This window comes from Trachinotus anak, unplaced genomic scaffold (assembly GCF_046630095.1).
Source record: "Trachinotus anak isolate AG129_WGS33_773 ecotype Australia unplaced genomic scaffold, CSIRO_AGI_Tana_v1 ptg000002l, whole genome shotgun sequence".
Taxonomy (NCBI): domain Eukaryota; kingdom Metazoa; phylum Chordata; class Actinopteri; order Carangiformes; family Carangidae; genus Trachinotus; species Trachinotus anak.
Window position 1 is genome coordinate 25,320,866 of NW_027273853.1, and position 25,370 is coordinate 25,346,235.

Genomic DNA, 25,370 nt, shown 5'->3' on the forward strand with positions numbered 1-25,370 from the left:
ATGAACTTTAAACATTTCCTTCACCGGCACTTCCTGTTGTTTCTGGCCTTCATGTTTGCTGCTTTAATATTTCCCGTGTGTCCATGAGACAAACTGGAAACAAACTGGTTAGACTCGTGACAGTGGGGAGGCCGGTGGAGCAGGAGGAGACGAGGAGGCAGCAGAGCCGCAGAGAGCCGCTGTTTATCCGCTGCCCTCCTGCCTGATCGGGCAGAAAACGCGCGTCTTCTTCTTTAAAAACCAGCGACAAACAAACATGAGGCAGAAACTGAGGCTTTGCTCTGTCAACAGCCTCCAGCGGATCTGCTCCTCTGCAGCACCGAAGGTAAGAGAGGTCACTTTACTCCATCAGGGCCTGTTTGGTTGGAGGACGAGTCCTTTGCATCATAAGTTTTTGTAGCTGCTGAATCTGCTGAATCTCTGAAGTGATGTTATTGTTGGAGACACCAGTGGTGAGCTGATGCGGAGACGATGTGACAGAAGTTGTGCTTTTGTTAAAATCTTTGTGCAGATTCAGAGCAGACAACTGTGAAACCAGGGGTGGGTGATCTGACTTTGGCATATGATCAACTTTTAATACGAATGTACAGACGCCCTCATTAAAGCTGCTATATTCAGAGAGCCCTGGTTAATGTCCAAGGTTAACGCTGCTAACCTGCCCACTGCCGCCTGTTAAACAGCTAGCATGCTAACCGCAGCTAGCCTGCTAACCTCAGCTGGCGACAGCGGCCCTTGTTCTGCAGCCTGGAGCATTTGGCTCACAGACATATATTATATTATATTATATTATATTATATTATATTATATTATATATTATTATATTCTTCACCTGAGCAGAACAAGAGCTGACGTCACCAGCCAATGAGACACCTGCGGTAAAGGCGGCACACAGGAGGCGGGGCAGCTGGTTAGCAGCTGGTTAGCAGCTGGTTAGCAGCTGGTTAGCAGCTGGTTAGCAGCGACTTCACTTTCAAATCAAAGCGCATATATATATATATATATATATATATATATATATATATAAACACCTCATAAATAACTGCTGTCCAAAAGAATACTCCATATGAGCTCAGCCAGAAATGTGATTGGTTGTGGCACAGTTTGTACATGTAAGACAACATTGTTGGAGGAAGAGCTGCTAGCTAGCTAACATCTGGAGCTGGTGTCGAAGCGGCGGAAAAAGACGTCGTTACTTCCGGTTAGGACTTTCACAATAAAATCAGTGGAAACAATATAGATCGTGATAAAGCTCGAAAGATTGACATATGACCTTTGGCCAGATCGCCCACCCTATGCTCAAAAATTACAAGTACTCATTCTGACTCTCTCTTTTTTTTTTTTTTTTTTTTTCCCCAAACTTAATCTGATTGGACAGCGACAATCCCACGAAGCAGAGTCCAATCAGAGAGCAGGTGGTTCCTTTACCTTCATCTCTGCCTATACCCTGAAAGGTGTAGTAGATTTTCAAGATGGAGGACAGCATGGGCTTGAAAATCTACTACACCTTTCAGGATCTGCCATGGAGCTGAAGGCAACTGAATAACCTGCCCTCTGACTGAACTTTGTGATTGGATTGTCATTGTCCAATCAGTAAGGTTTAAAAAAAAACAAAACAAAAAAAAAAAACAACTTCTCTCTTTTTTTTTTTTTTTTTTTTCACCAGTAAATGCTGCTTAAACCAACAACCAAGTAATGTAAGGTTTTAAAAATCTTTCCAGGATTCCTGTTAACAGTGTCTGCAGTTGGAGCTGTGTGTGATAACCTCCTTTGAAACTGATGGGAGCTAACTTCATAACTTGCACTTGACTGAGTTTATAATGGTAAGTGAAATGAATTATTTAAAGTAAAAATGTTTCTCAGTATTGTTTTGTGAAAAGCTGCCTAAAATGTCTTGATTTGCCCTGCAATGGAAAATGTATTTTAGTATAACTGCATGTTTTCATAGAGATGCCAGAACCCACCTCAGGCCAGGACCACATCCTGTATGGTGCCGCACACCCAGCAAAAAATGGTAAGTCATGGGCATGACTCCATCACATACCTATACCTAAACTAGGATCAAAAGGGTTTTGAGCTTATAAAGTGATGTTCACAAATAATTCCAAATGTAGTTTTAAATAAATCTTTGTAAACCTGCAAAATCTGTATGAGAAACTCAAGTATATACATGTGAAGACATTGTGCTTGTGTAGAGGAGATTTGTATTTGTAAAAAAGACCGTGTGATGTTAAAATCTGACCAAATGAAATGAGTGGTGAGGTAACACAAAGACACCGTGGAAGAACTGCTTTACTCAATGTCTGTGTATAGATACAAAGCAGACAACTGTGTAAAACTTGGTGTTCAAAGCTCCTACACAGTGTGTGACACTGAATTTACAAGCACAATTTTGACGGCATCCTTACACCTTAAAATGATTGGACAAAGACGGTCCAATCACAAAGCAGAGTCCAATTAGAGGGCAGGTGGTTCTGGTATCTTCATCTCTATCGCACATCCTGAAAGATGTGGTAGATTTTGAAGATGGACGACAGCGCCGGCTTTAATATCTACTCCACCGTTCAGGATCTGCGGCAGATGAAGGCAACAGAAGCACCTGCCCTCTGAGTGGAATCTGCTTTGTGATTGGACCGTCTTTGTCCAATCGTTTTTAAAGTGTGAGGATGGAGTCAAAATTGTACTTGTAACCTCGGGGTCGTACACTGTGAAGGAATTTTGAGCATCCAGTTCTACAGTTTGCTGCTCTGTATCTGTTCACAGATTTGGCAAAAGCACCGTCTTCCACAGTGTCTTTGCGCTTCCTCACCACTGATATCAGTTGCTCAGTTTTTATTTTTCAGTTCAGTTTTTCTTTTTACAAATGCAAATATTATTTGCACTTTTCACTGTACACTAATAAGAAACAACAAGCTGTACTTGGTATCAAATTAGACAAAACTAGAATTATGTTCTTAGAGGGTAATTTACAACACATTAGAACCGAATATATATATATATATATAATAAATTAATAGGTTTTTTGGCGTGTGTGTGTTTTGGGATTTTTGCTGCTAAAACGGAGTAAATTTGCCCCCAAAACTTGGTAACTACTGTTGATTTTCATACAATTTTTAAAAATATTAAGGTATGTGATTTTTTTTTTTTTTTTTTTTTTTTTTTGTGTCCAGGTAACACAGACTCTAACCCACACCCCTTCAAACTGAGGAAAAGTCTCTGCAGCAAACGCAAAACTCCACCAGGTAAAAAAACATTCTCCTGCTTTAGACTTGAAGAAAAGCTCTGAAAACAGCAGCTGTGGTCCTGGATTCCAGTCGTGTCCAGTTTTTACAGCAGAATAAAAGCATCACAGCATCTATTTAACCTCCTCAAAACACCCTGCACTATAATCAACTCCTCCTCTGTCCATCTGCGTGAATGTTATGTTCAAAACACTCAGACTATCACTCAAACCTTGTAAACTTAAAATAGTGGGAGATCACAAAGCTTCCAATAACACTAAATACTGCACCACAGTATTGTACATGGACCAGTGAAACAAGCCGCTGCTACTGCCCCAGACAAACAAGTGACATCCTAAGTGATGACCTTGATGAGAGGACAGATTGCATTTTCAATTTCATTATGAGCCCAAAAGAGCATTGTGGCATGTAAATGTAAATGCAATGGACTGAGATTGCTCCTTGCTTATTGTATTTGAATACTGTCACAGTAGAGCAGGTCAAGTCTTTGAAAATGAATGTCAAACAGCTTTTAGATTTTTGTTTTAATATGGTCATAGAGCGCCCACATCAGTATAAGTCCATGCTTTTTCCAAATGGCCAGAGACCTCAGTTTCACTGCAGGTTGAATGACACATAAGCAGAACTGTGAGGATAAAAACTGTGAAATTCATGTTCTTTGAAACAGCTTTTTATTTCATCATAAAATACATAAAAATTACTTTGACTTTCGTCAGCTACAATCCATCATCTCGGGATCTCTGGTTGTTTAGCTAATAGATAGTGAGGGCACAAGTCTATCTTTAAATGCAGTTGGATGTCTGTTGGCGACTGAAGACATAAATCAGTCATACAAAGATGGTAAATAATGTAACATTAGCTGAGACATCATTTTGTGAAGGGATCCTGGCCATGTAGTCTGAACTCTTGTCTGTTTGACAGCTAAAAATCCAGCAGTTTCTAATCCAGATGTACACACACAATAGTAAAGTGCAAGATTTCTAATACTGCAAGGCACAAACTATCAATAATAGGATTGTATTTCATTTCTAATAAAAAAAATTGTATGAATAACACAGACAAAATGTTTCCATACAGTAACAGCACAACAAGTAAAACCTTGTCTAAACCCTCAACAAATATCTGAAATATTTTCTTAAAATATGTTCTGTATTACACATACATAAGAAATTACAGCAGAAATATATACAATAAATTCTATTACAAATACATATTTAATGATTGTTGAATTAAATCGATAAACAAATATGAAACATAGAATCAAACATATTCCATAATAAATAAGTAAAACAATTAATAATCAGTAGGTCATCAACTGCATTCTACAATTACAAAGTACATGACAAATATTTCTTTGTTAAAATCGTGTTTTTTTAAAAAAGGACATTTTTTGGCTCAGCCTTTATTGCACACAATTCTTCAAATCTTTTACCATTACGAAAGTAAAACGAGGTTAAAATGTCTAAAGGAACAGAGAGAAAAAAAAGCAAAAACAAAGATCAGGTTGATTTCCTCCCTATACACTTTTTTTAAAAGTCGGCTATGTTGTTTTTCAACATGGAAACTGAAGGATGTAAAAGTCTAATGTGTTTATCAAAGATGTCAATGCGCAGCAAAGATGGGTTCAGTAAATGATACAGGAGACAGTAACAGCAGAAAGTTTTGCTGTACCATGAATTTGGATTTAAACCATTTGATTTAAACTCAACAAGTGTATTCTTATGTGGCAGCTTGATGTCTCTATTGTGACACATTTAACCATGCTGCCTGCCTGCAACTGCACCTCAACTCCTGTATAAAAAAAGCACAAAAAAAAACCACATACAACTGGTTGATTGACGTCACTGTCATACAAACTCAAAGTTTCACAGAATAAAAATAATACACTATGACTGCATACTTAAAACAATAAATAGAAGATATCTTCTTAGTTGATGATCAGTGTTTCCCCACCGCTCATCTTTATTTTGTTCATGGCACGTGGGAACTGGTTTATTTCCTGTCTATTCGTAGAAAACAATGACTTCAGCTGCTTTCCAGCTGAAACTCAGGAACAGACACTTGTCTCTGGCTCTTCTTTAACATGTAGTTTTGTGTTTGGTGACGTCATGTAGACACAGCAGCAACATGTTTGCAGTAAATAACATGAGGGATCTTTTAATTTCCTGTATGTGCACAGCCAAACAAATTAAACTTTCTCTCATCAGTCTGTTTACTTCCACTTCAACTCACTCAATCTCAGGTTGGAAATGGGACATTGAGTGTGAACTTTCCCAGTTCCCACTTGTCATGAACGCAGCACCCTTCCCTTGGACTGTTAGACGATAGGGGGCAAACACTGAGATGGTTCCTGGCAATCTTTTCTCTCTGTGCCCACGTCCCCTTGAGGCTTGATGATGATGTGAACAGGCCTCTCTCCACCTCCTTGCTGTTTGGTATCCGTGGAGAGCTTTCCCTCGCTCTCACATACCTCCTCCTCTGCTGAAGCACCAATGGGCCGCAGACGCTCAGCAGGTGCCATCTTTGTTCCTGTTTCTGAGCTGTCTCTCTTCAGGTTGTCATTAGTGTTGCTTTCTGAGCCGCCCTTCTCTGCTGTACCATGGAAACGAAGGACATTAAATGTCAGCTTTAGGTGAATTCAAAAGGACTCTGTCGTTGTGTCTGCAGCTATGGTATCAGATAATGGGTATCCTAGTAACGAAAAAGTAAAAAGATTTTTCAAATGTGCAACATGTACCTATATATGCGACTGCCCTCAGTTGAGGGGTTGGGTTGTTGGTGTTGAGGTGTATGTTTTGTGCATTTAAACGCTGAGGTTGTGTGTTACTGTCTGTACTGTGAAAATAACTGTATCTGTGTTGCGCTTTGTTTCTGGGATGAGGAGGTGGAGAGGGTACAGATATAAAAACTGAATTCAGGGGAGACATACAACATATTGTCAGGTTACCAGTGTTATTTAAGTTGCATTATTTGAATCGGCATAAATGTGATGTGCTTATTATGAAATGCTAATAGATAAAATGACAAAGGAAAACTTGTACCATTCAGTCCAAACTATAGATTTTATAAAGGTAAAGCTAGTCTTTACTTGATTGATTTTACTCTTACCAGGCTTGCTATTAGTTTGTCTGTCTGTGCTGGTGGAACTGTCTGAGGTCTGCTTCGCCGTAGGCCTGGCTCTTGGCCGGACTTTGTTGAAGTTTCCCTCCAGGATCCACTCATGCTGTAACCCCTCATCAGGAGTCATACGCTTGGTTGGATCCCAACTGAAAAGCAAAGAGAAGTAACTTAAGTACTCAAGCGTAGCTTATTATTTGAACTTCAATGCAGAACCCATTAAAGCCTAATGAATTAAAAAGTCACATCCAGTTTCTTTATGCAGTCATTTCAGAATGCAAGACAAAAAAAGAGAAGCTTATTATTAAAGTGTAAATGTGACATACGTGAGGCAGCGTTTGATGAAGTCTAAAAACGGGGCATCATTAGTTTTCAAAGCAGCTGACAGCTCCTTGGAGTTGGGTCTCCTCTTCTTTCCCTTGCTGTTAGTGATGTTCCTCGGGTTTCCTTTAGAGTCTGCAACCAAAACACAGCACGGTTTATCTGACTGTTCCCACAGAGTTATCGCACACTTTCTGCAAAGCACTAACCCACCGAGATTTCACTCATCCTCTCATTTGCTAAACTCACATCCTAGTGTGCTATATAATACATAGTTATTAGTATAACAAATAAAGCACCCCATAAGACATTCAGAAAAACATCTAGATGAAGAAGAATTCTCACCAAAGAACAACCTCCTCCTCGACGCTGACTGCACAAAATCATTTGGAGGCATCCCCAGAACCTGTAGGTTAGATCATCAGGATACCTTCACACACTGAAGCAACTCAGCAGCCATATTTCAAAAACACACACAATTATTCCCATGTCATACCTCCATAATGCAAGCTATCTGCTCCACTTCGCTCTCTCCTGGGAAGAGAGGATAACCTGTGTAGAGCTCAGCTAGAATGCAGCCCAGACTCCACATGTCAATGGCCATGCTGTAGGGGTGACCCAGGATCACCTCAGGGGAGCGGTAGAAGCGGCTCTGGATGTAGGTGTACACTAATGGAGGTGTAAGGAGAGACAAAAAGGTGCATTAGTTTGTATACGATTCATAGCACAAGACTATGGCCATATCTTTGAATATGCCAACATGGTAAAAAAAATGATTGTTACATATTCTCTCACATGAGTTCTATGCTCTTACCCCTTTGTTGTTCATAACAGCTTGAGCCAAAGTCCACCACCTTGATGTTCCCTGGCCCTCTCTGAGACAGAAGGATGTTCTCCTGTTGGGTAGTAAAACCAAAAACATTCAAACGCTGTTGCTTTCATGAGGTATGGTGCAATATCACAGTGCTCCACAAGATGGAGCAAAATTGACACTACTGCACTGGGGAATCCTTATCAGTGCAATTATCCACAGCAGCATAGTGATTCAGTCCAACTGTGAGGTCTACATCAGGTTTTCTTGACTTTTAAATCATGCCCAGTAATTTGCATTTCAAGTGTAGGTTCATGTGTTACAGATGCAAAAGAAGTCAGTACCGGTTTGAGGTCACAGTGGATTATCTTCTCCCTGTGCAGCATCTGCAGGCACCTGAGAAGAGCATGGGCAAACCGGCGGATGAGAGCGAGACTGAAGCCCTGGAAGTTGTTTTTTTTGATGAGCTCGTATAAGTTCACCCTGTGAAAAGAAACAAAAAGTAACACATAGATATAGATAAAGATATACATATATAGATAGATTTTTTCCCTCTTTTTATTGCATTTTTGTCTTTCTGTACCCATATACATCTTCTATATTATACATAGTAGAATGAGCTCAGTAAGGACTCCCTTATAAAAAGTTTGATGTCACTCTACACTTTACATCACTCATAATAGAAGATCCACTGACTGTCAAGTGCATACTGGGGAATAACCTATGATTGTGCTCACATTCAGAGGCAGACAGAGAAGCGCAGTGTGTCCTGCTATTTCTTTCCACTTGTGATAAGCATAAACTTCTTTAGACTGTGTAACAGGAGCTTTCACACCATGAAGCAAGAAGGGGAAAGAGATAGGGCCCTAATCAAGGCCTTAACTAAAGGATTCGGTGACGGTAATGTTAGACAAGGTGGCAGTGCAAGACGTCCTCTAAAGGTCATTCAGCCAGAGTGATACACAAAACTATCTCCCCTCAAATAGATATCAGTGGCAATACACCCTAAAACACAGATACCTTAAGGTACACAGGTAATCACTTAACCCCTGTCCGACTGTGAAGTGAGAAGTGCCTTTGATGAGAGAGTGCAGTGATCAGACCTTGCTGTTGTACCAGAGGAGAGGTGGCCGACCTTGAGTACATTTGATTAACAGATCAATTATTCAGCGATGTCTTTATAGTCTCCTGTAAGTCTGTTTTCTGAACATGCAGGTCTGCTTACTCACACGCTGAATACGAGTCAATGTACTAACCCAAGGAGCTCAAAGGAGATGCACAGGTGATTTCGGAAGTAAAAGTACTCCTTCATGTGGATCACGTTGTGCAGGTTGTCTTTGTCTTTCCGCTTTATCACATCCAGGATCTTGAGCTCTACCAGGGCTTGGTGATGAAACCTACAGGACAATTTGCAGAGTTGTTAGATACTGAAGTTCACCAATACTACCTGTAAAGTCAATGTCAAAATGTCAAATTCTCACATACCAAAATGTCTGAGTATCTCTCTTTTGATAGACTAAATGAACGTGTTTGTCATCAGTTTTTCTTTGACAGGGAGGTTTGTCTTAAACCTGAAAGCCCTTGATATTTCTGTATGTAAATCATTCACAGTGCTCCTGCAGGAGAAATTAGATCTAAGACAGCTATCTGACACAGTGCAGAGTTCCTCTGAGGCAGTGTTGTGGCAGTTTGCATCCATTTGTTTTTTGCATTATTGAAGTAAGGACAAGACCCGAAGGCTCCTCCTGCATCTAACCTAAGAACTCAGGCAGTTGTTGCCACTGTGATCCTCAGCGACGAAGAACAGGTAAGATAACACCAAGAGGTACTGACTTCTGTCATGCTAAATCAAGATTTGGCAGATTCCTAAAATGTAAAATGATCACAGTGCAGGCATGTGGGAAAAAAACTCACAACGTGGTATCAGATCTCAAATGAACGCCACTCCTTGAATGTGAAAGATAACTTATTCTACACAGTAACATACCCCTAAACTAGTAATATAGTTTTTTTTTAATCCTATATTACAATTTGAAGATTTTTTCCAGGAAAGGTTTGATCAAACATGAATTAGACTGAATGAAATGAAATAAAATATTTCAGAATGAAGTATTACGACTTACCTTTTCTTATTGCGGATCATCTTAATGGCTACGAGTTCATTGGTTTTGTGGTCCAGACATTTTAGGACCTGTCCAAAGGAGCCTTTCCCAATCACTTCAAGCACTTCAAACCTGTAGGCAATGTGGTCGTGCAGCACCTGGACGACCGAGAGGAAGAGCACAGTGAACGTTAGAGCAGAACACGCTCTCATGTGTTAAATAACATCTATCACTAACAGCAACTCATATGAATACATCAAAACTATAGTAGCCACTGTTATTATCATTATGTGCCCACTGACATCACAGTCTTAGAATATACAGAACAAGTACTTGTCCCACTCTACTGTGCACAATGCAGCTACAGTACCAAGAGTCCAATCATTGGTCACTGCCTGCCAGTCTCCTGATTTATTCCAGACAATTTATGGGGCTGACACAAACTTGGGCCCTTTTTAAAATACTGTTGGTTTTGAATGCATCAGCAAATTAAAAACAAAAAATCTGTATAAGTGACATAGCTTCTGATCAATTTATGAATGTTGGTTTTTAAAAAATTAATTCTTCCTACAGTACTGTACAGTACAGTATGAGTTTTCGTTCTTGTTAGCGTTGTATGATGTCCGTCAAATTTGCTAAAGATTACAGTACATGATTTAACACAGTGAATATTTAGTAGCCTTTGTTTTTTCTTTGTCAAATCCAAGTCCAGTAGCTGTTTAGAAAATCTTTGTTCGGGCCTCTGGGTAATGTAACATCCAAGACTCTGGAGTTAGCTGCTAAACAGCTAACGTTTTCTGGCATAAGATGCTTATGTGTATGATTTTTATGCTCTGTTTTTTGGCAGTTTCTTGCAAGCAAAAGTAACAAGGAGGAATTTCCTCAACACTCCAATAATATAACTTTCATTAAAAAAAATACACTAACTCTTCATTGTGATAGATTATCCACATTTTTTGTGGTCTGCAAGTTGATTTCATACAATACTCATCTACCAAAACCAATAGGTGCCCAGAAGGTACTGGCCTAATATGGTCAGTAATAGCGTAACATAGCATCTAACACATTACCCTTATGTAGCTTCCATGCTCATCATCATATCCGGAGTTCTGCGGTGTTCCTTGGGAACCCTCGATCTTTTGAGAGCCCAGCCCCAGGAACCAGATCTCTGTGTAGTCCATGATTTCCTCCTGCTCAAACTCCGTCAGCCGCTCCTGGAAGTTCTTCAGCGCCTCTGCAACAGGAAGTAATAAGAGGAGGAGGACAGCATGAGTCACTATCATATTGATTACACCTCTGCCAGGAGCAGAGGATTGTGAACTGAACAATTGGCTGCAAGGCCAACATGCTATTTTTATTGCATCAGTAGAATCAAAATTGTTACTTAGTTACATGTTTGTGTTGAAACACGCCCAAGAGATTCAAAGTGTGAAATAACGCCTCTGTGGCTTTCTAATTCAGTTGTGTTTTATTCTGATCCTGAATAACATACCTATGGGTGACATGGGTAATCTCTGCCCCTCGTATGCCTTCTCTTTCTCCAGCTTGTTGCTGATAATCTTGCTGTTGCGAGAGACTGACACTTTATCCATTGCTGCACCAAACCGCATGGTGAACTGCTGGGTGGGCTTCGGCCTCTCATCCTGTCCAAAAAAACACAACCGGAAAAGTAGAGTCTATTTGTATTATGAGCAAAGGAAAGCTAATGTAACTACACTGTGACCTTGATACTGTTTATAAGCTACTTTGCAGAACTGATCTAATCTTTGTCATTCCATCAGAAACACCACAGAACACCACAACAACACTGGCTGCTACTGTAGGATTTTACAGGCTGCTAATATTACACATGGAACTGTATGAGAGGCTCACCGGGTGTGTTTGAAAGTTGTTTTGGCCCCCTTTGTTGGCAATCTGGGGCAAGATGTTGTCCGACTGCTGGTGCTGGTTTTTGGCATTGCTGACCACCACCTGGACCACCGGTGGCTCAAGCTGAGGCAAAGTCCCTACACCAGGGCCAAACTTCTGTAAATCAGGGAGATTGTTTTAATTGTATTGCCTTTAACAGAGAAATACACATTAGAAGCTTGACTACATAGGGTAAAATGAAAATATTTAACAGGGACATGATAACAGAGGGGCAGATCTTTTAGTCAGAGTTACAGGAGTGTGAATAATAATAGCAATACACAAAACCAAGAACAATATTTATGCAAATTGATAAAGAAATCGCCCAACTTTCTTTGCTTTAAGGGGCTTTTAAGATCTTCTCCTGTAGGGAGTTACTCCCTTTGTATCTTAGCACAACAGAATAAAATATACTGAACAGCACATCCAAGTGAAAACACACCACAAAAGCAGCCAGACACAGTAGGTCAGCAAGTATGAAGTCGAAATATATTGTTCTTTTGAAGCTGTGGCTACAAGCTTGTCACAGCCCCTTTCATTTTTTCATGAGTACATCTTTGTGTTGAGCTGCACCATGTCAGTTTTGGTTTGTGTTCGATCTACATCCCTTTCACGTGCGTTTTGTACATGGAGGCTCAGGTGACCAGGACCCCCAGCAGGCAGCGGCTGGAATTACTTATCAGGGTGAGAGTGAAGTGGGGACAAAGCTCCCTGAGACTGTCCTGACAGAGTCTGTCTGTGGCGGCTCTGCAGGGGAGGTGAAGAGCAGCAGCCTGCTTTTCTCTGGCTGCCATCCTGCTTGCTCGGAGAGCACGATTACATGTGTCACAGCCTTGCAAGGCTCAGCCCTGGCAATGACGGGCAAAATTAGCCCTCTGTCATGTGTCGAGTTCTCTGGGAAAAATGAGAACTCCTGCATAAGTGTATCTGTGACCAGAGGGGCTTTGTGGAGTATATATAAGACATTTTTCCACTTCTTGATCAGAAATTCCACAAACTCCAGGTAAAAAAAAAAAAAAAAAAAAATCAAACCAGAGCTGCCCCTCCATTTTTCACGCTCAGCAGCAACATAATAAATTCTTTCATATCAATTATTAACAGCATTCCAGGAAAAAAAGCTCTCCCATCTATACAGTAGATATTTTTCATGTGTTAGGAGCTGCTGCAGGATCTGCCAACTTGGTTATGACGCATAGAGATAGGGCTAAATATAGTCGCAAGCACCTGCCACAACAGGCAAAGGAAATAAACACAGTTATGCGCCTGTACATAACTGGGGGGCATGCTGATTAAATAAGATGCTCTTGTATCATTGGAAATCTGTGATGCGTCAGACCACATAACCACATATGTGCAGACAGATGTGTGCAGTCACATCCATGCTATTCTCAGGAGGCAATACACGTCTACACAGATGACATGAATTGTGAAGAACACCCTTGATATTTTATTATGAGGCACTTTTTTCTAAGGAGCTGACGTGCATTATTTATACAAAATTGATCATCAAAAGAAGACAATAATCGCCAGTGAACATTCCTGTGTGTGCTAGGAATGAAAGCCTGTGATTTCTAATGGGAGAAGGCATTTGAGTGTAGTTTACTGCATGTGTATGAAAAGAAAAAGCAGAGAAAAATGAAAAATGTTATGTCTCAAGCGATCTTTTTAGGTGTTGATATCATCATTCAGAATAATTCAGGCACACCTTACATAATTCAAACACTTAAGGGAAAAGATGGGATGGTTGATATGTGTTTTCAGCTGCTACAGCATCTTGCACAGGGGGGGCTCTGACCTGTGAGCACGGCCGGTTTGTTCCAAGCCGGTTTCCTTCTGCTGGGAGTCTGTGAGGGTGAGGGAAGGGCTCCGGTCGTGACGTCTGTGGGAGGAAAGAGAGTGATTCATAAAATATGCTACAAAATGGGGAAAAAGGTTCTGCTTTTTATTTACAACAAGCTGGAAATAAAAGCATTGGGTATCCACATTTCTCCTGGGGTTTTTACTGTTTATACAGCACAATGCATAAAACATTAATTCCACAATTAGATTTCACAGCAGAACAGACAGATTAAAGCTGTCATGTTAAATAATAATGAAACTGCTGCTTGTGTTCGTGTAGGCTGTATTCTCCAATCTGTTCAGAAACACACAGCCTGTGGGCAGATGAGTGAGGTTGCAGCCAGACTAGCAAAAATAATGCACTATGATCCTAAAATAGATGACTTCTTCAAAAACCCGGCAACAACGATCCCCTCGCTCTCCAGTATTCTCTGCGAACCTGCTGGCTTGTGCAGGTGTGTGCCCACGTGCACATCCAAGTGTCTGGCTGTGGATGTACACGTGCCTCCGAGCCTGTGCGCGCAGGAGTGATACTTAACTGAATGTGTTAAAGGGAAGCAATAAATTGACTGAACTTATCAAAGAAAAAAAATCACGTGAATTTGGGACGGTTCTGCACGCTTCTCTCCAACATCAAGCCGGCTTACACGTGCCTCATTAATCAGTGGGTGAGCGTGCAACTGTGTTGGGTGACACCATATGGGTGATATAAAGCTTAGCGCCATATGGGGATATGTGCTAAACTCACTCTGCCAGCCTGGCAGTGAAGGAGGGAGGGGGTGAGACAGGCTGAGCGGGGTGTTCTCTACAGGTGCTGAATGGGAAACAGCATCCCAGTCATAATCCTAAGCTTTAACACTGATGAAAGAAACATCAGGTCAGTGTCACGGCGGTAAGATCCAGATGGAGAAGGAGATGAACTGACCCATCTCAGACAGGCCAGCAGAGCAGGATGAGGAACTGGACTAACTTCTTACCACTGATTTATAGACGTCAGAGACTTACTGGTCACTGGATGAATGACTCCCTAGCTTTGCTCATTGCTATTGTCTTTCACTAAGATAATGAAACAACATGCAGCCAAACAAGGGTACGATACAATAATGTGGTCATGTTACAATCTCAGAAGCTCTGTGAGTGACAGCAGGGGTGATGTAGGTCACTGTGGCAGGTTGGCTTCTAAAACATCACCTGTAATGGTCTGTTGTAAGCCTGGCTAATGAGCACCGAGCCAGTGGAAACCAGTGCCATCATAATATGTGCCCAGGTGCCAAAGCAAAATAGTGACTGTGACCTTTTATTCCAGTGTGATTAATGAGTGTCAGTGTCTAAACTATATAAAGAAGCAATTTACAGCTGAACACATGTGACAGACATGTGATAGTGTGTCGGGTAATAATGAGCGAGTGAATGAACAGACATTTTTCACCCCTCTCAGTGCAAGATGAGATTCAGCACAGCAGGTGTTAAATGATATTGGTGTCTGCATTTGTGCCTACATTGTCTTTCCTGTGTGCACATACGTGCAGCCCATCTGCACTCTGCACACATGAAACGGGGCATCTGCTCGAAATGTGACAATGAGTTTGATAAGGTCACATGGAAGTAAAGACGAAGAAACAAAAGTCAAGAGCAGTATGACTCTCTATCCATGGGACAGGGAATCTTTGGTGGAGGTAGAGTATCATCCCAGCAGGTGTGTGAGAGCAGCTCTGGCTCATTAACGTCCTCCAGGGTCAGTTGGTCAGAGGGTCAGCAAGGCAATAAATCCAGGTGTAACTGAGGGTAAACATCAACAAACTGTACAAGTGTGCACACTCACACACTGATGTCATTTTCCAATGAACAATAACATTTCCCTGTCACTTTTACCACAGACAACGAGCTGATTCCTGTTGGCATCAGTTGACCACAGGGGAAAAAACACCTGTAAAATCTTCACAATCACTGATCAGTTCCTGTGATCAAAGTTAGGTGTTAGTTGTTGCAGTTCGTCAAAGTCTACATTCCAGTCAACAGTGGACTGAATATTAAATTCTTATAAGATCCAAAAACAGCAAAGGTTAAATTTATATCACTTTCCATGTAAGGTGCGAAAAATACAGTAGAACCCATATAGATTTACAGAGTCTGTCAACACAACAAACGCTGAAATAAGTAGGCTAAACATCGACTGAAATAGAAATGGATCAGATTTTTCATCATAACTTGGCAGGCAGTCAGGGGAAAGGGGGTGGACTACAAAATAAGCATTCAAGTGGGATAACTTGTGGAGGAAAAATGGAAATACTTCCAAAGTGAGAATGACTTCACAGTCTTGGCATGAATTAATAAAGATACACAGAGAATGTACAGTAAACTATAGACTTACACTTCAGTAACAGGGATACCTGTGGAAGGTTTCTCCTGCAATGAAATTACCCAGAAATGAAGCCCTGTAGCTGGTCAAAAGTAGTGTATCTATTGTTCCGTGGACAATTTAAAGCAAATAAATAAATATGTAAATATGTACAGGATTATTAACATGATATGATTATTGGTAAAGTGTGGTTATAGCTACTTAAAAACACTCTCATTGATTAGATGACGGGACTAACCCTGCCACTTTAAAAAGCCATCTATCTGATTCATATACACCAAAAATGTACCATAAATCTAAACCAAGTACCACAGTCACACCTCAATTTCCCACGATGTATGTCCCCAACCAGCCGACCAACCACAGTGTCTCACCTTGTTTATTTCTGGCAACATGTTGTATTATCAATGTCAGTCTTTACAGCTGCTTGACAATCCAAACACAGAGGAGAGATTATAAAATCCAAGAAAGGGTCATTGTATCCAACTCTGTCAGTTCAGCCTCAAAACCAAGACACGCTGTCCACAGGTCCAACTTCGTGATGCACTGAATCAACGCCGATGAGTGAAACCCGGATGACTGACCAGCTCCGATCCAAACCTGCTGTGCTGCTGGTTTTACGCGCACCGGGTAAATACGCTGTCGTCAGAGAGGAGATTAGCGAGGGAGACAAGCTGTTGAGGGTCTCTGCGCCTTGACGCGCTCCGCTAAGACACTGTGGGAGCCACCTGTTCAGGTTTCAGCCGCTGACAGCTGGGGCTTTCCCGATATAGATTTGTTTTTTTATCCGTTCGCTGTCGTCCACCTACACCACGCTGTGACCGAGGCACTCTCCGGCACCGACGCAGGCGCGTCGTGGCCACAGCGATGGAGCGCACTTCACTTACAGCTTCTACATGACACAGACTGGTCCCCTCGCACTGTCAGAGGGGTGTCTCAGGAAAGCTCGTCTTTCTTCAGTCGAGTCAAACAAATCTGATTCTTTATTTTGTGTCTCTGACGCCTGGCTTTACACCCTACTTGTTAATATTTTGTAATAAAGAGGAACAATAACGATGAAATCAAATGTTTAACATCTAATATCCCAATTTTGCTGAAACCGTTTAGAATTTCTAAAAAAAAAAAGTGAAAGGAGAAAGACTTTGAAGACTACATCATCTTTGCCAGGTTATCTCTAAAGCATTAAACTGTCAGAACCAAAGAAAACATCTTATTTTTAGATTGATCAGGCTACTTCATTGGAAAGACTTGGACAAAACTTAATTATACCAAGAGAGCAGTAAATATCCTAAAACCTTGGTTGAGCATGACAAAAGAGTAACAAGGTTTTCCCCTGAACACACTTATCTGTGAAATCACATCTTATCCTTCACCGAAACAACGGACCAGACATTACAACATTAACCCTGAGTTGCTGTCATGATGCGAATGTAAGAAGACATTTGTTTTCCAGTGACTAATCCCCACTGCAGGGGGGAAAGCACTCAGTTGCTCCATGTGCTGAGGAGCACAGAACAAGTACAGGAGATGAATATGATTAGATGACAGCAGTTATGCAACAGCAGTAGCCACTTCAGTAATCAGCCTCAGCCTTGGGGCATGAGGAGCAACTATCCAGGAAGCTGCTCCTGCTCACATTAATCTACTCCCTTATTCCTTAATCTGTTGTTGTATTTCAGGAGGTAACCACACAATAAACACAATAAGTATAATCACTAGAGCTAGAGCGGACATGAGTAAGGTGCATCTAACAAGCATGCAAGGACTGATGCACGATTTCAGGTTTTGAGTTGAGCCACAGAGCGTCTTTGGCCCCTGCCGGTGGAGTGGCCCTTCAGGAGAATGAGGAAATGGGGACAGCATGAGGGAGATAGGGGACACTCTCAGAAATGGCAGGCTCCTTTAAGTCTGGCCTGAATAATAACGACAAGGACTGGAGTAGGAGGAATTCATCTTATACAGCCTGGATTAGAGCGCAGCAGAACACACCACGCTGCATATTTGTTTGTATAATGTTTCTGCAACATGATCACACATTATTTTGCATCAATTTTTTGACGGAAATAATTGGATAAAAAGTGAATATGACTGTGAATATGATAAATAAAACTATCATATAACTTCAGGAATATTTACATTTTAAAGAAATAGTTTGACATTTTTGGAATGTACACATATTTGCTTTCTTGCCAAGAGTTAAATAAGAGGATCAATACCACTGCCTTTAGCCAGCACCCCTAAAGTTCAGTGATTGTTAGTTATTTCTTGTTTGTTTAATTCGTACAAAAACAGAAGTCAAGACGTAGTTTTATGGGGGTTATTTCTAGGCTTGACTCAGTAATCTGTGGCAAACTCATTGTTTGGACCGGTTAGGCAAATTTTTTAAATTTCATACAGACCCAGGTTAGCTGTTTCTCCCTCCCACTCTTTGTGCTAAACTAGCTGTAGCTTAATATTAAACAAACACATATGACAGTGGTATCAGCGTATGTCCTATATTGTCAAACTACTTCCTTAATATTGAAGCAAGTCATGCTCTGGCTCTGAAATTTCTGAACTGTTACATATAATCAAAGTGGCAAGCAAGTGAGTCAAGGTGATCCATGCCACAGTTCACCTGGGACAGTTATTGTGCTGTGTGCATTTTGTCACCTAGGTGACAAAGCATTGGTGATGGGAAGCAGCTGGGGGGAAAAAAACAATGCAGATACAGTATATCTCACCATGACAACCAAAAACTAATGAAACAAAACATCACAATTTATGTATGCGTGACATAAGACAAAACAAGGACTGTGCTTCAAGTGAACAATTCTAAAAATAGAGACTTGAATGTGAATGTGAATATGAATAGCACTGAGGTGTGGGTGGGTGGGAAAATGGAAACCAATAATTTCTTCTCCTCCTGCCTCTACTACCTCCAAACATACCTCAGGTTGGACCCTCCTGTTCCTGCCCCAGCAGCAGCTGTGGAGGAGGCTAAAACCACAGCAGGCAGGTGAGGTCCCGTCTTCCCACATAGCACATCGCCCCCATGCTGCTGCAACCAAAACCTGAAGCCCACCTCAGCCTCTAGAAACCATTTCCAGCAAGGGTGGAGGGAGTTACTCAGCAGCAGATCAGATGGATACCCTCAGAAGCAAAATGAAGGGTGATGATGATCCCAGGCCTGCATTTCCTGCTGCTATAAGTGTAGAACCTAAGTGTTGCTCCTTGACTCCATTTGACAAAACAGAAATCTTCTTGAACTTCACAGCACTTCAGTTATTGTTACGTTGACGTTCCACCATCTTCTTTAGATGTGTGCAAATCCTGAAAATGTGCTGTATTGCTTCTTACTGCAGAACTTACTGTGATTCTTCACAACTCTCCACTCCACTCTGGACTTGGCATTGCTGCATCATTATTCATAAAAGGTTATATTCCGGTTGTCTGAGACCTCGGTGCCCCTGTGTTTTCTTCCCTGTCAGGCTCCTCCAAACAATTTTCTCTCCTCCTGGATACAGACAGAATAGAGAAGCAGGCTGCAGACAGACACTGAGAGGATGCTTTGTGCTGTTGCCGTAACTGGTGAGGGAGTGCTCTCTGTCTCTGCTGCTGCCAGTGACGTATGGATGGGACTCAACAAGGGACCCATCCTGAGCCGGAGACACAGCAGCAGGGGCCTGGCACTTAGCTTCCTGTAAAAGAGGCCTCTGGGAGTGCAGGCTGGGAGAGGGGGTGGTGGGGTGAGGTGGGGTTATGGGACTAAAGAGACAAGGAGAGATAGAGAGGTACTGCAGACACTGTAGATCCCATCATCCTCCCAGGTGGGCTCTTCGTGGGGCTGAGGAAGTCAGACAGGGAGGAGGTACAGCTCTAATGGGCCTCCCATGTGGTTCATCAGATGCCTGCAACTTTCCTCTGCCTTCTCACTTGCAACTGTATCCTGGAGACAAAGCCGGTGGGGCTGTCATATTCCCCTCCACCCCACGCTTCGCCTTATCTCCTCCACCATCTCTGCTACCGTTCTCCACTTGCTTGGCTGCTGCCACAACCCCCTGCGGGAAACTACAGTCTTGCTGACAAATACTGCGTAGGTGAAAGCTTATCCCACCACACCTTGGCTGCCCCTGGCCTCCTGCCTGCTGCACACAGCAGCAGGGAACTGCAGAGTCCACAGCAGGACAGGACGCAGGCTGACTATGAGCTTTGTGCTGCAGGTAGAACAAAGTGTTATAATTACCTCTCTGTACCTCTTTAGATGAATAAATTATTTACTCAGGGTGATTAAATGGTGATAAAGTGCCAACTTTACATTTTAACTCAAGTTACTAGGGAGGTTACAGTGCAACATTTCATTTTAAATGTTGTTTTTATAGTAAAAAACATCTCTCTTAGAGAGCACAAGTATCTTTGCTCACACAAGCTCCACCCCTCTACCAAAAATAAAATCTGTAAATCACCTTGTTTTGGTGACAGGAAAAATGTTGCTATTTCTGTAGCATGAAGCAGCAGGGTGCTGTATTTCATTACTGCCCTGTCAGCCAGTCTGGACTCAGAGAGGGGTAGCTCCTGTATCGTTCCTACTCATCTTGTGGCTTTTAATTTACAATATGTAATTCATGGCTCTACACCCAACTATAACAGAGGCCTTTGACAGGCTATTGGCCTGTCAGTGCCACGCCTTTCCCATGTCTCTGAGCCATAAGGCCAGGTCTGGATGAGATGAACAGCAGGTGGTTGGGCAGGCTACACCAGGCCAGATGAGACTGTTAAATTAGGGCCAAATTACCTCCTCTTAGAGGACCATAACCTGGTGCCTTACAATCTGTTGGGCCCTTAGCTAATCGTTGCCAGGGGCCACATGGGGCAAACTCAAGTAAGATCAGCTGCCAGCCAAAACAGACAGTATCAGTGTCCCCTGCCATTTGGCAGAGAGGAGTGTGGATAGTTTGACCCGGCTGGCAGGTGGACTACAGCATCTGCAGTTTTAGCTGCACAGCAGGCTTCTGAGATATATGGGTCAGGTTCACAAGTTGACACAAGCACATACACGCATTCAGACACACAAACAATTATGGGCTCAATTGTGACTTACATATGACATAATTAGCCGTCCTTGGCAATACAAATGAGTTGGCAAAGAAGTGTGGATTAACTGTCTCTGGTGACGTGTCCGTCTTTCATCCAGCTCTCTATGAATGGGAGCTCAGAAGACCTGGACTTAAAGGAGCGCTTCCCTTTAATCATAAACGACACAAAGTCAGGCCAGTTCTCTGTCTGTTTAAACAAATGTGAAAATAATGATTGTATAGAAATCTAAAACTGGAACCTTTGCTATAAATAGATTAGGGCTGTCAAATGATACATTTTTTCTTCATCGCAATTAATTGTTGAATTTCTTTAGTTAATTGCAATTAATCATATGTTTTATCACATGATTAAAATTTTATTATTTTCATTTCAGAACTGTTTTCTTTTGCTTGACAACATGTAACCATCAGTCTGTCTGAACTAGAAGCTAACGTTAGCATGTCTGACGTGTAATTATGAAGATGTCTGATAATTTAATTATCTGTAGACGAGCTCTGATCTTCACCAACGACGATTCAGGCATTGGATTTAAACACTTTTGGTCCCCGACACGCCCCTTTATGCAGCCCGGAACCGTCCCCCTTTGGCTCCCATAGACATAACTTGCCATGAAGTATCTTGCTCCGTCATGTAAAATCTTTGTAGGAAGTGTCTGTGGCAGCTTGACAACAAGTAAGGGTGCATCAAAAGGTCAAAATAAAAGCAGCCAAAGTTTCTAGAATGCAGCTCTCTAGAATCTTTGATAACAGCAGCAGTGATGGTGTAAAATAAAGAATCTTTGGCAGGACACGATTAACACAATAAAAAAAATAATGCATTATGCTCGGTGCTTAATCTCATTGTGATTAACGCTGACAGCCCTAAAATAGATTTTTACCTTCCATAGAGTTTCAATCCCACAGAGGGTGATATTTGCTCAGGAGCAACTGACTCAGCTAGAGCTTCTGTAACAACTGTGGCTGATGAACAAACATTACACAGTCAGTGTATTTAACTCAATAAGCTGTTATTATTGTTAAGTAATTACACTCAATCAAATCTAAATGTTAGCCTGATTATCCTCAATCTCTATAAAAAGGACTAAGTGATTTTCTGTGCATTTCTTTGTTCGCATGAATCTGTTCATGTGTGTGTGGTTGTGGACGCAGCTGAAAATTAAGCAGGGCTCAGGCCAAGCCAAATCTCATTAGCCATGTGGAGTGACTCTCTCCACATTGGTGAAGGAGGCGAGACAAAAAAAAACAAACCTTGATTCATCAGTAGCACAAGTGTTTGATTGTAGCAAAGCACTGCCAAGGGTCAAGATTTAAATGGGTAAATGCTCATTTCATACTCACACTCCTTTGTACTGTGTGTTTGCTGAGTCGCTTCAGTCAGGAACATTCTGTACCAATGTGACATATATATATGTATATATATACAGATATATGTGTGTGTGTGTGTGTGTGTGTGTGTGTGTGTGTGTGTGTGTGTGTGTGTACTTATAAATCACATGACTCACAAAAAAATGTGTCAGTCAACAAACATATTCATAATTAGATATATGCATATGTTACTTGCTTACTAGAGCTTACACACACATTGCACTTACACACAGGCACAGTAGGTATAGATAGCCAGAGCACCATTTGAGGGTTACAAGTGTGTGGCTTAAGTAACACAGTATTACATTACAACCACCAGACACTACAAAAAAAAAAAAAAGAAAAAGAAAGAAAGGACATAGGAGAAGCATGCCATTATAAAGTCATATAATTGTATGATTATGTTGAACCAAAGTAATCAAATAGGGATTGTTGAAACGATTCATAAATTAGTCAAGAAAATAATCAGCAGATGAACTGACAATGACAATAATCTTTGGCTGCGGCCCTAATCGTTATCATTATATTTATCTGATATTGATGTGTCTTGATATAGATCTTAATATGGCAATTGTAAGCAAAATCAGAGTAAATAATAATCAAACTAATTTTGAAAGCAATAAACTTTTCCACTGTTATAAATAACATGTGAACTCCTATTATTCATTTGCATGGAATCAGTAATTTGGACAACAGTAAAATAACATGATACAGCACTGAATGATCATATCATCATGATATGATTCTGCTTAAAATCAATAAATAGTAACATCAGATCTTTGCCCAGACTTCCATTTATCTGTTCTTATGTTGGTGTGTTTCACCGAGGGTGCCCCTGCAGAGTGATATAGATTATATAATTTTCTGTACAATTTCTCACCACCTTTGTGTATTTGCATGTGTGTTTGTGTGGGATGGTTGATGGAGGTGCAGGTTGACCTACTGCTTCATATTTGTCAACTGTGCCGGCCTGTTGAGACCACCTACATACGGAGCACACGTAATCCTCTCATGCTCTATTATACAGAGCTCATCATTTGATGTACTGTAATAACCACAAACAGACGTACAAGAGCGTCCTGTCTGTCTTCTTCATCAGACTGTGACCCAGACTGTTACAGAACCTGCCAGAATTGGGCCACAGATCACTTGTCACTTTCCCTGGCCCTGTTTGGCAGATGACTGGACCGTGGTGATATTATAAACAATAGCCTTTTCCCATTTACCCAACCGTGAGTCTGAAAAATTAATCCCTCACTTTTGAGACTAATCTAAAGTACAGACAAAATACACGTCTCTGTTTTTAACTAATCCTGTGTCCCAGTACTTAAACAAGTTGGTGCCAGACAACCAACAGCTGATTTGAGGGAATCCTCAACACGTAGTCTCGTTTTTTTCCATGCACCAAAAACAAACCTCTTCCACACAGCCAACATTATAGCTCCATGCTGAAATCAGTCAATACTCAGGAAACCCTATTCCCTCAGTTTCCTCTTTCACCATCCCTTATTCTTTTGCACTGCAGCCATACAGTAAAGAGACACAGCCATTGAACAACCAATCAATACACAAGCAAGAAAAAAAACTATGATATTGACCCCATTAGAAAATGCAGGAATGGCTGCCAGTCTTTTGTATTGAAATTGGTTAAGAAACAAAGGAATCTAACCGTGTGCTATAAGAAGAAATGAAATTCCCATTTCCACTTTTCCCTCAATGTCTAACAATGAATATCCTAAAAACACAAGCATGAAAATATTAAACATGAAGACATACAGTAAATGTAGCTTTGTAATACCATGAAAAGTTCACCGATGTCCTGATCAGGGTCAGTAATAGAACCGTTGTTGCCATCCGAGTTTTGCATACTTGTTCCTTTGTTTGGTTCAAATCCAAGAGAAAATACTTAGAAAATACTCAGTATACTCAACAGGGTAAATGGTAGCAAGCTTCCTCAATGTCTCCCAATACAAACTCTACTTTTGGGTCTGATAAGACATCATAGCCTATACTTTGTTGAGCAATCAGCTGTCTTTCCAAATTTCCACAGCCCCAGAAGTCTTACCTCATTAATCACTCTTTCATTTAAGATCTGCTGCTTCCCATCCCTCGAACGAGATCCGACCCAGGGCCCCATGCCTGGATCTGCTCGCCCCGCAGAGCGTCACTGCTGCTTCAATGAAGCTGATCAGATGAAGTAACTGGCTCACTTGGGCAACAGCTGAGTTAGGTGGGGTGTAAAATTTGCACAGGTGCATGTGTGTGTGTGTGCATATGTAAGTTTATCTCCGTCATCAAAACGCGTCTGTCATAGGTTTCAATGCTTAATATGCTTACAACACTGCCCCTATCATGTGAAGTGTGGGTGTTGACCCAAATGCCCCAGACTCTGCCCTGCCAGGTCTGAGAACCTGAGGATGGAGACGAGGCGCTCAGGCAGCCAGACCTGGGTGAGTGATGATGGCCTTGTATTTGTGGCAGCTCTGGAGCCACACACCTTGTCCTCAAATAGCTCTGATGATGCCCCAGTGAACCAAAACCTCCACGCGACACAGCTCAAGTCACCACATTTAATTTTCCAATTTGAACTTTACGAGAATTCGTCACCTCTCTTACTTACTTCCCTCAAATCATCATGCAATTGCTAAAACCAGCTCAGTTTCTGACATATTTCATAATTGCTTGTATCCGACCTCCGTGCCCTCTCAGACCTGTCACCAGCAGGAGCGATGGGCAGCTTTGTCACTGAGGTAAGATGAGCATTGTCAGCCCTTCTTTTGACCCCATAAGTAGTAACTCCCCTGTCACCTTCCACAACAACCTTCGCAAGGTGATCCGCTTTTGTCACCACCTGGATACAAAAGACCCCATGTCCAAGCTGAACTGACACGGACAATACACTGCTTTCAAACTGTAACAATTAGCACAAATTGCAGGATTTAATCTGATGAGGTGTGGCAGATGCGGACAAAGGGGACCAAAACACTTGTTCTCTTTGGGTGCCAAATACAAGAGGCTATACTGTTCCACGCAGTGTCATCAAAACACAGTGGGCAGATAGTGTAAAGGAGATCCTGTCTTAAATTCTAATGGCTTTATCAGCCGAGGCTCAGGTGTAATCTACTGAACTAAATGTTACAGGTATATACTGACACACTCCGGCCAGTGAGACCAACTCCGGCGCGACTACAAGGTTAATCCTGATTACCATGAACACAATTATGTAACACAATT

General features: G+C 41.5%; 1 protein-coding gene and 1 long non-coding RNA gene across 4 annotated transcripts in view; one reads left to right on the top strand and one right to left on the bottom strand.

Annotated features, from left to right (window-relative positions):
• Positions 1-7,935, top strand: LOC139606067 (uncharacterized). Of its 2 annotated transcripts, XR_011684546.1 has the most exons (5): positions 1-325; positions 1,719-1,820; positions 1,946-2,011; positions 7,512-7,622; positions 7,814-7,935. It is a non-coding gene; the product is annotated as an uncharacterized lncRNA (long non-coding RNA). The 2 variants fall into 2 exon arrangements; XR_011684545.1 differs by lacking the exon at positions 7,814-7,935 and having other exon boundaries at positions 12-325; positions 7,512-7,705.
• The window catches only part of dyrk4 (dual-specificity tyrosine-(Y)-phosphorylation regulated kinase 4), a 25,741-nt gene continuing 4,264 nt past the window's right edge, over positions 3,894-25,370 (bottom strand). Inside the window, exons 1-14 of one of the 2 annotated variants that reach the window (XM_071458002.1) lie at positions 16,071-16,710; positions 13,294-13,377; positions 11,463-11,615; positions 11,083-11,233; positions 10,661-10,824; positions 9,612-9,748; positions 8,745-8,885; positions 7,833-7,971; positions 7,492-7,573; positions 7,174-7,346; positions 7,023-7,083; positions 6,683-6,812; positions 6,348-6,505; positions 3,894-5,831 (exon numbers count right to left, since the gene is read on the bottom strand). In XM_071458002.1, coding sequence (XP_071314103.1) covers positions 5,557-5,831; positions 6,348-6,505; positions 6,683-6,812; positions 7,023-7,083; positions 7,174-7,346; positions 7,492-7,573; positions 7,833-7,971; positions 8,745-8,885; positions 9,612-9,748; positions 10,661-10,824; positions 11,083-11,233; positions 11,463-11,615; positions 13,294-13,377; positions 16,071-16,091 — 1,869 coding nt within the window. In that variant the 5' untranslated portion in view covers positions 16,092-16,710 and the 3' untranslated portion in view covers positions 3,894-5,556. Of the gene's footprint in view, positions 5,832-6,347; positions 6,506-6,682; positions 6,813-7,022; positions 7,084-7,173; positions 7,347-7,491; positions 7,574-7,832; positions 7,972-8,744; positions 8,886-9,611; positions 9,749-10,660; positions 10,825-11,082; positions 11,234-11,462; positions 11,616-13,293; positions 13,378-16,070; positions 16,711-25,370 lie in introns of those variants that run through there. The other variant, XM_071457996.1, reaches the window with a different exon arrangement.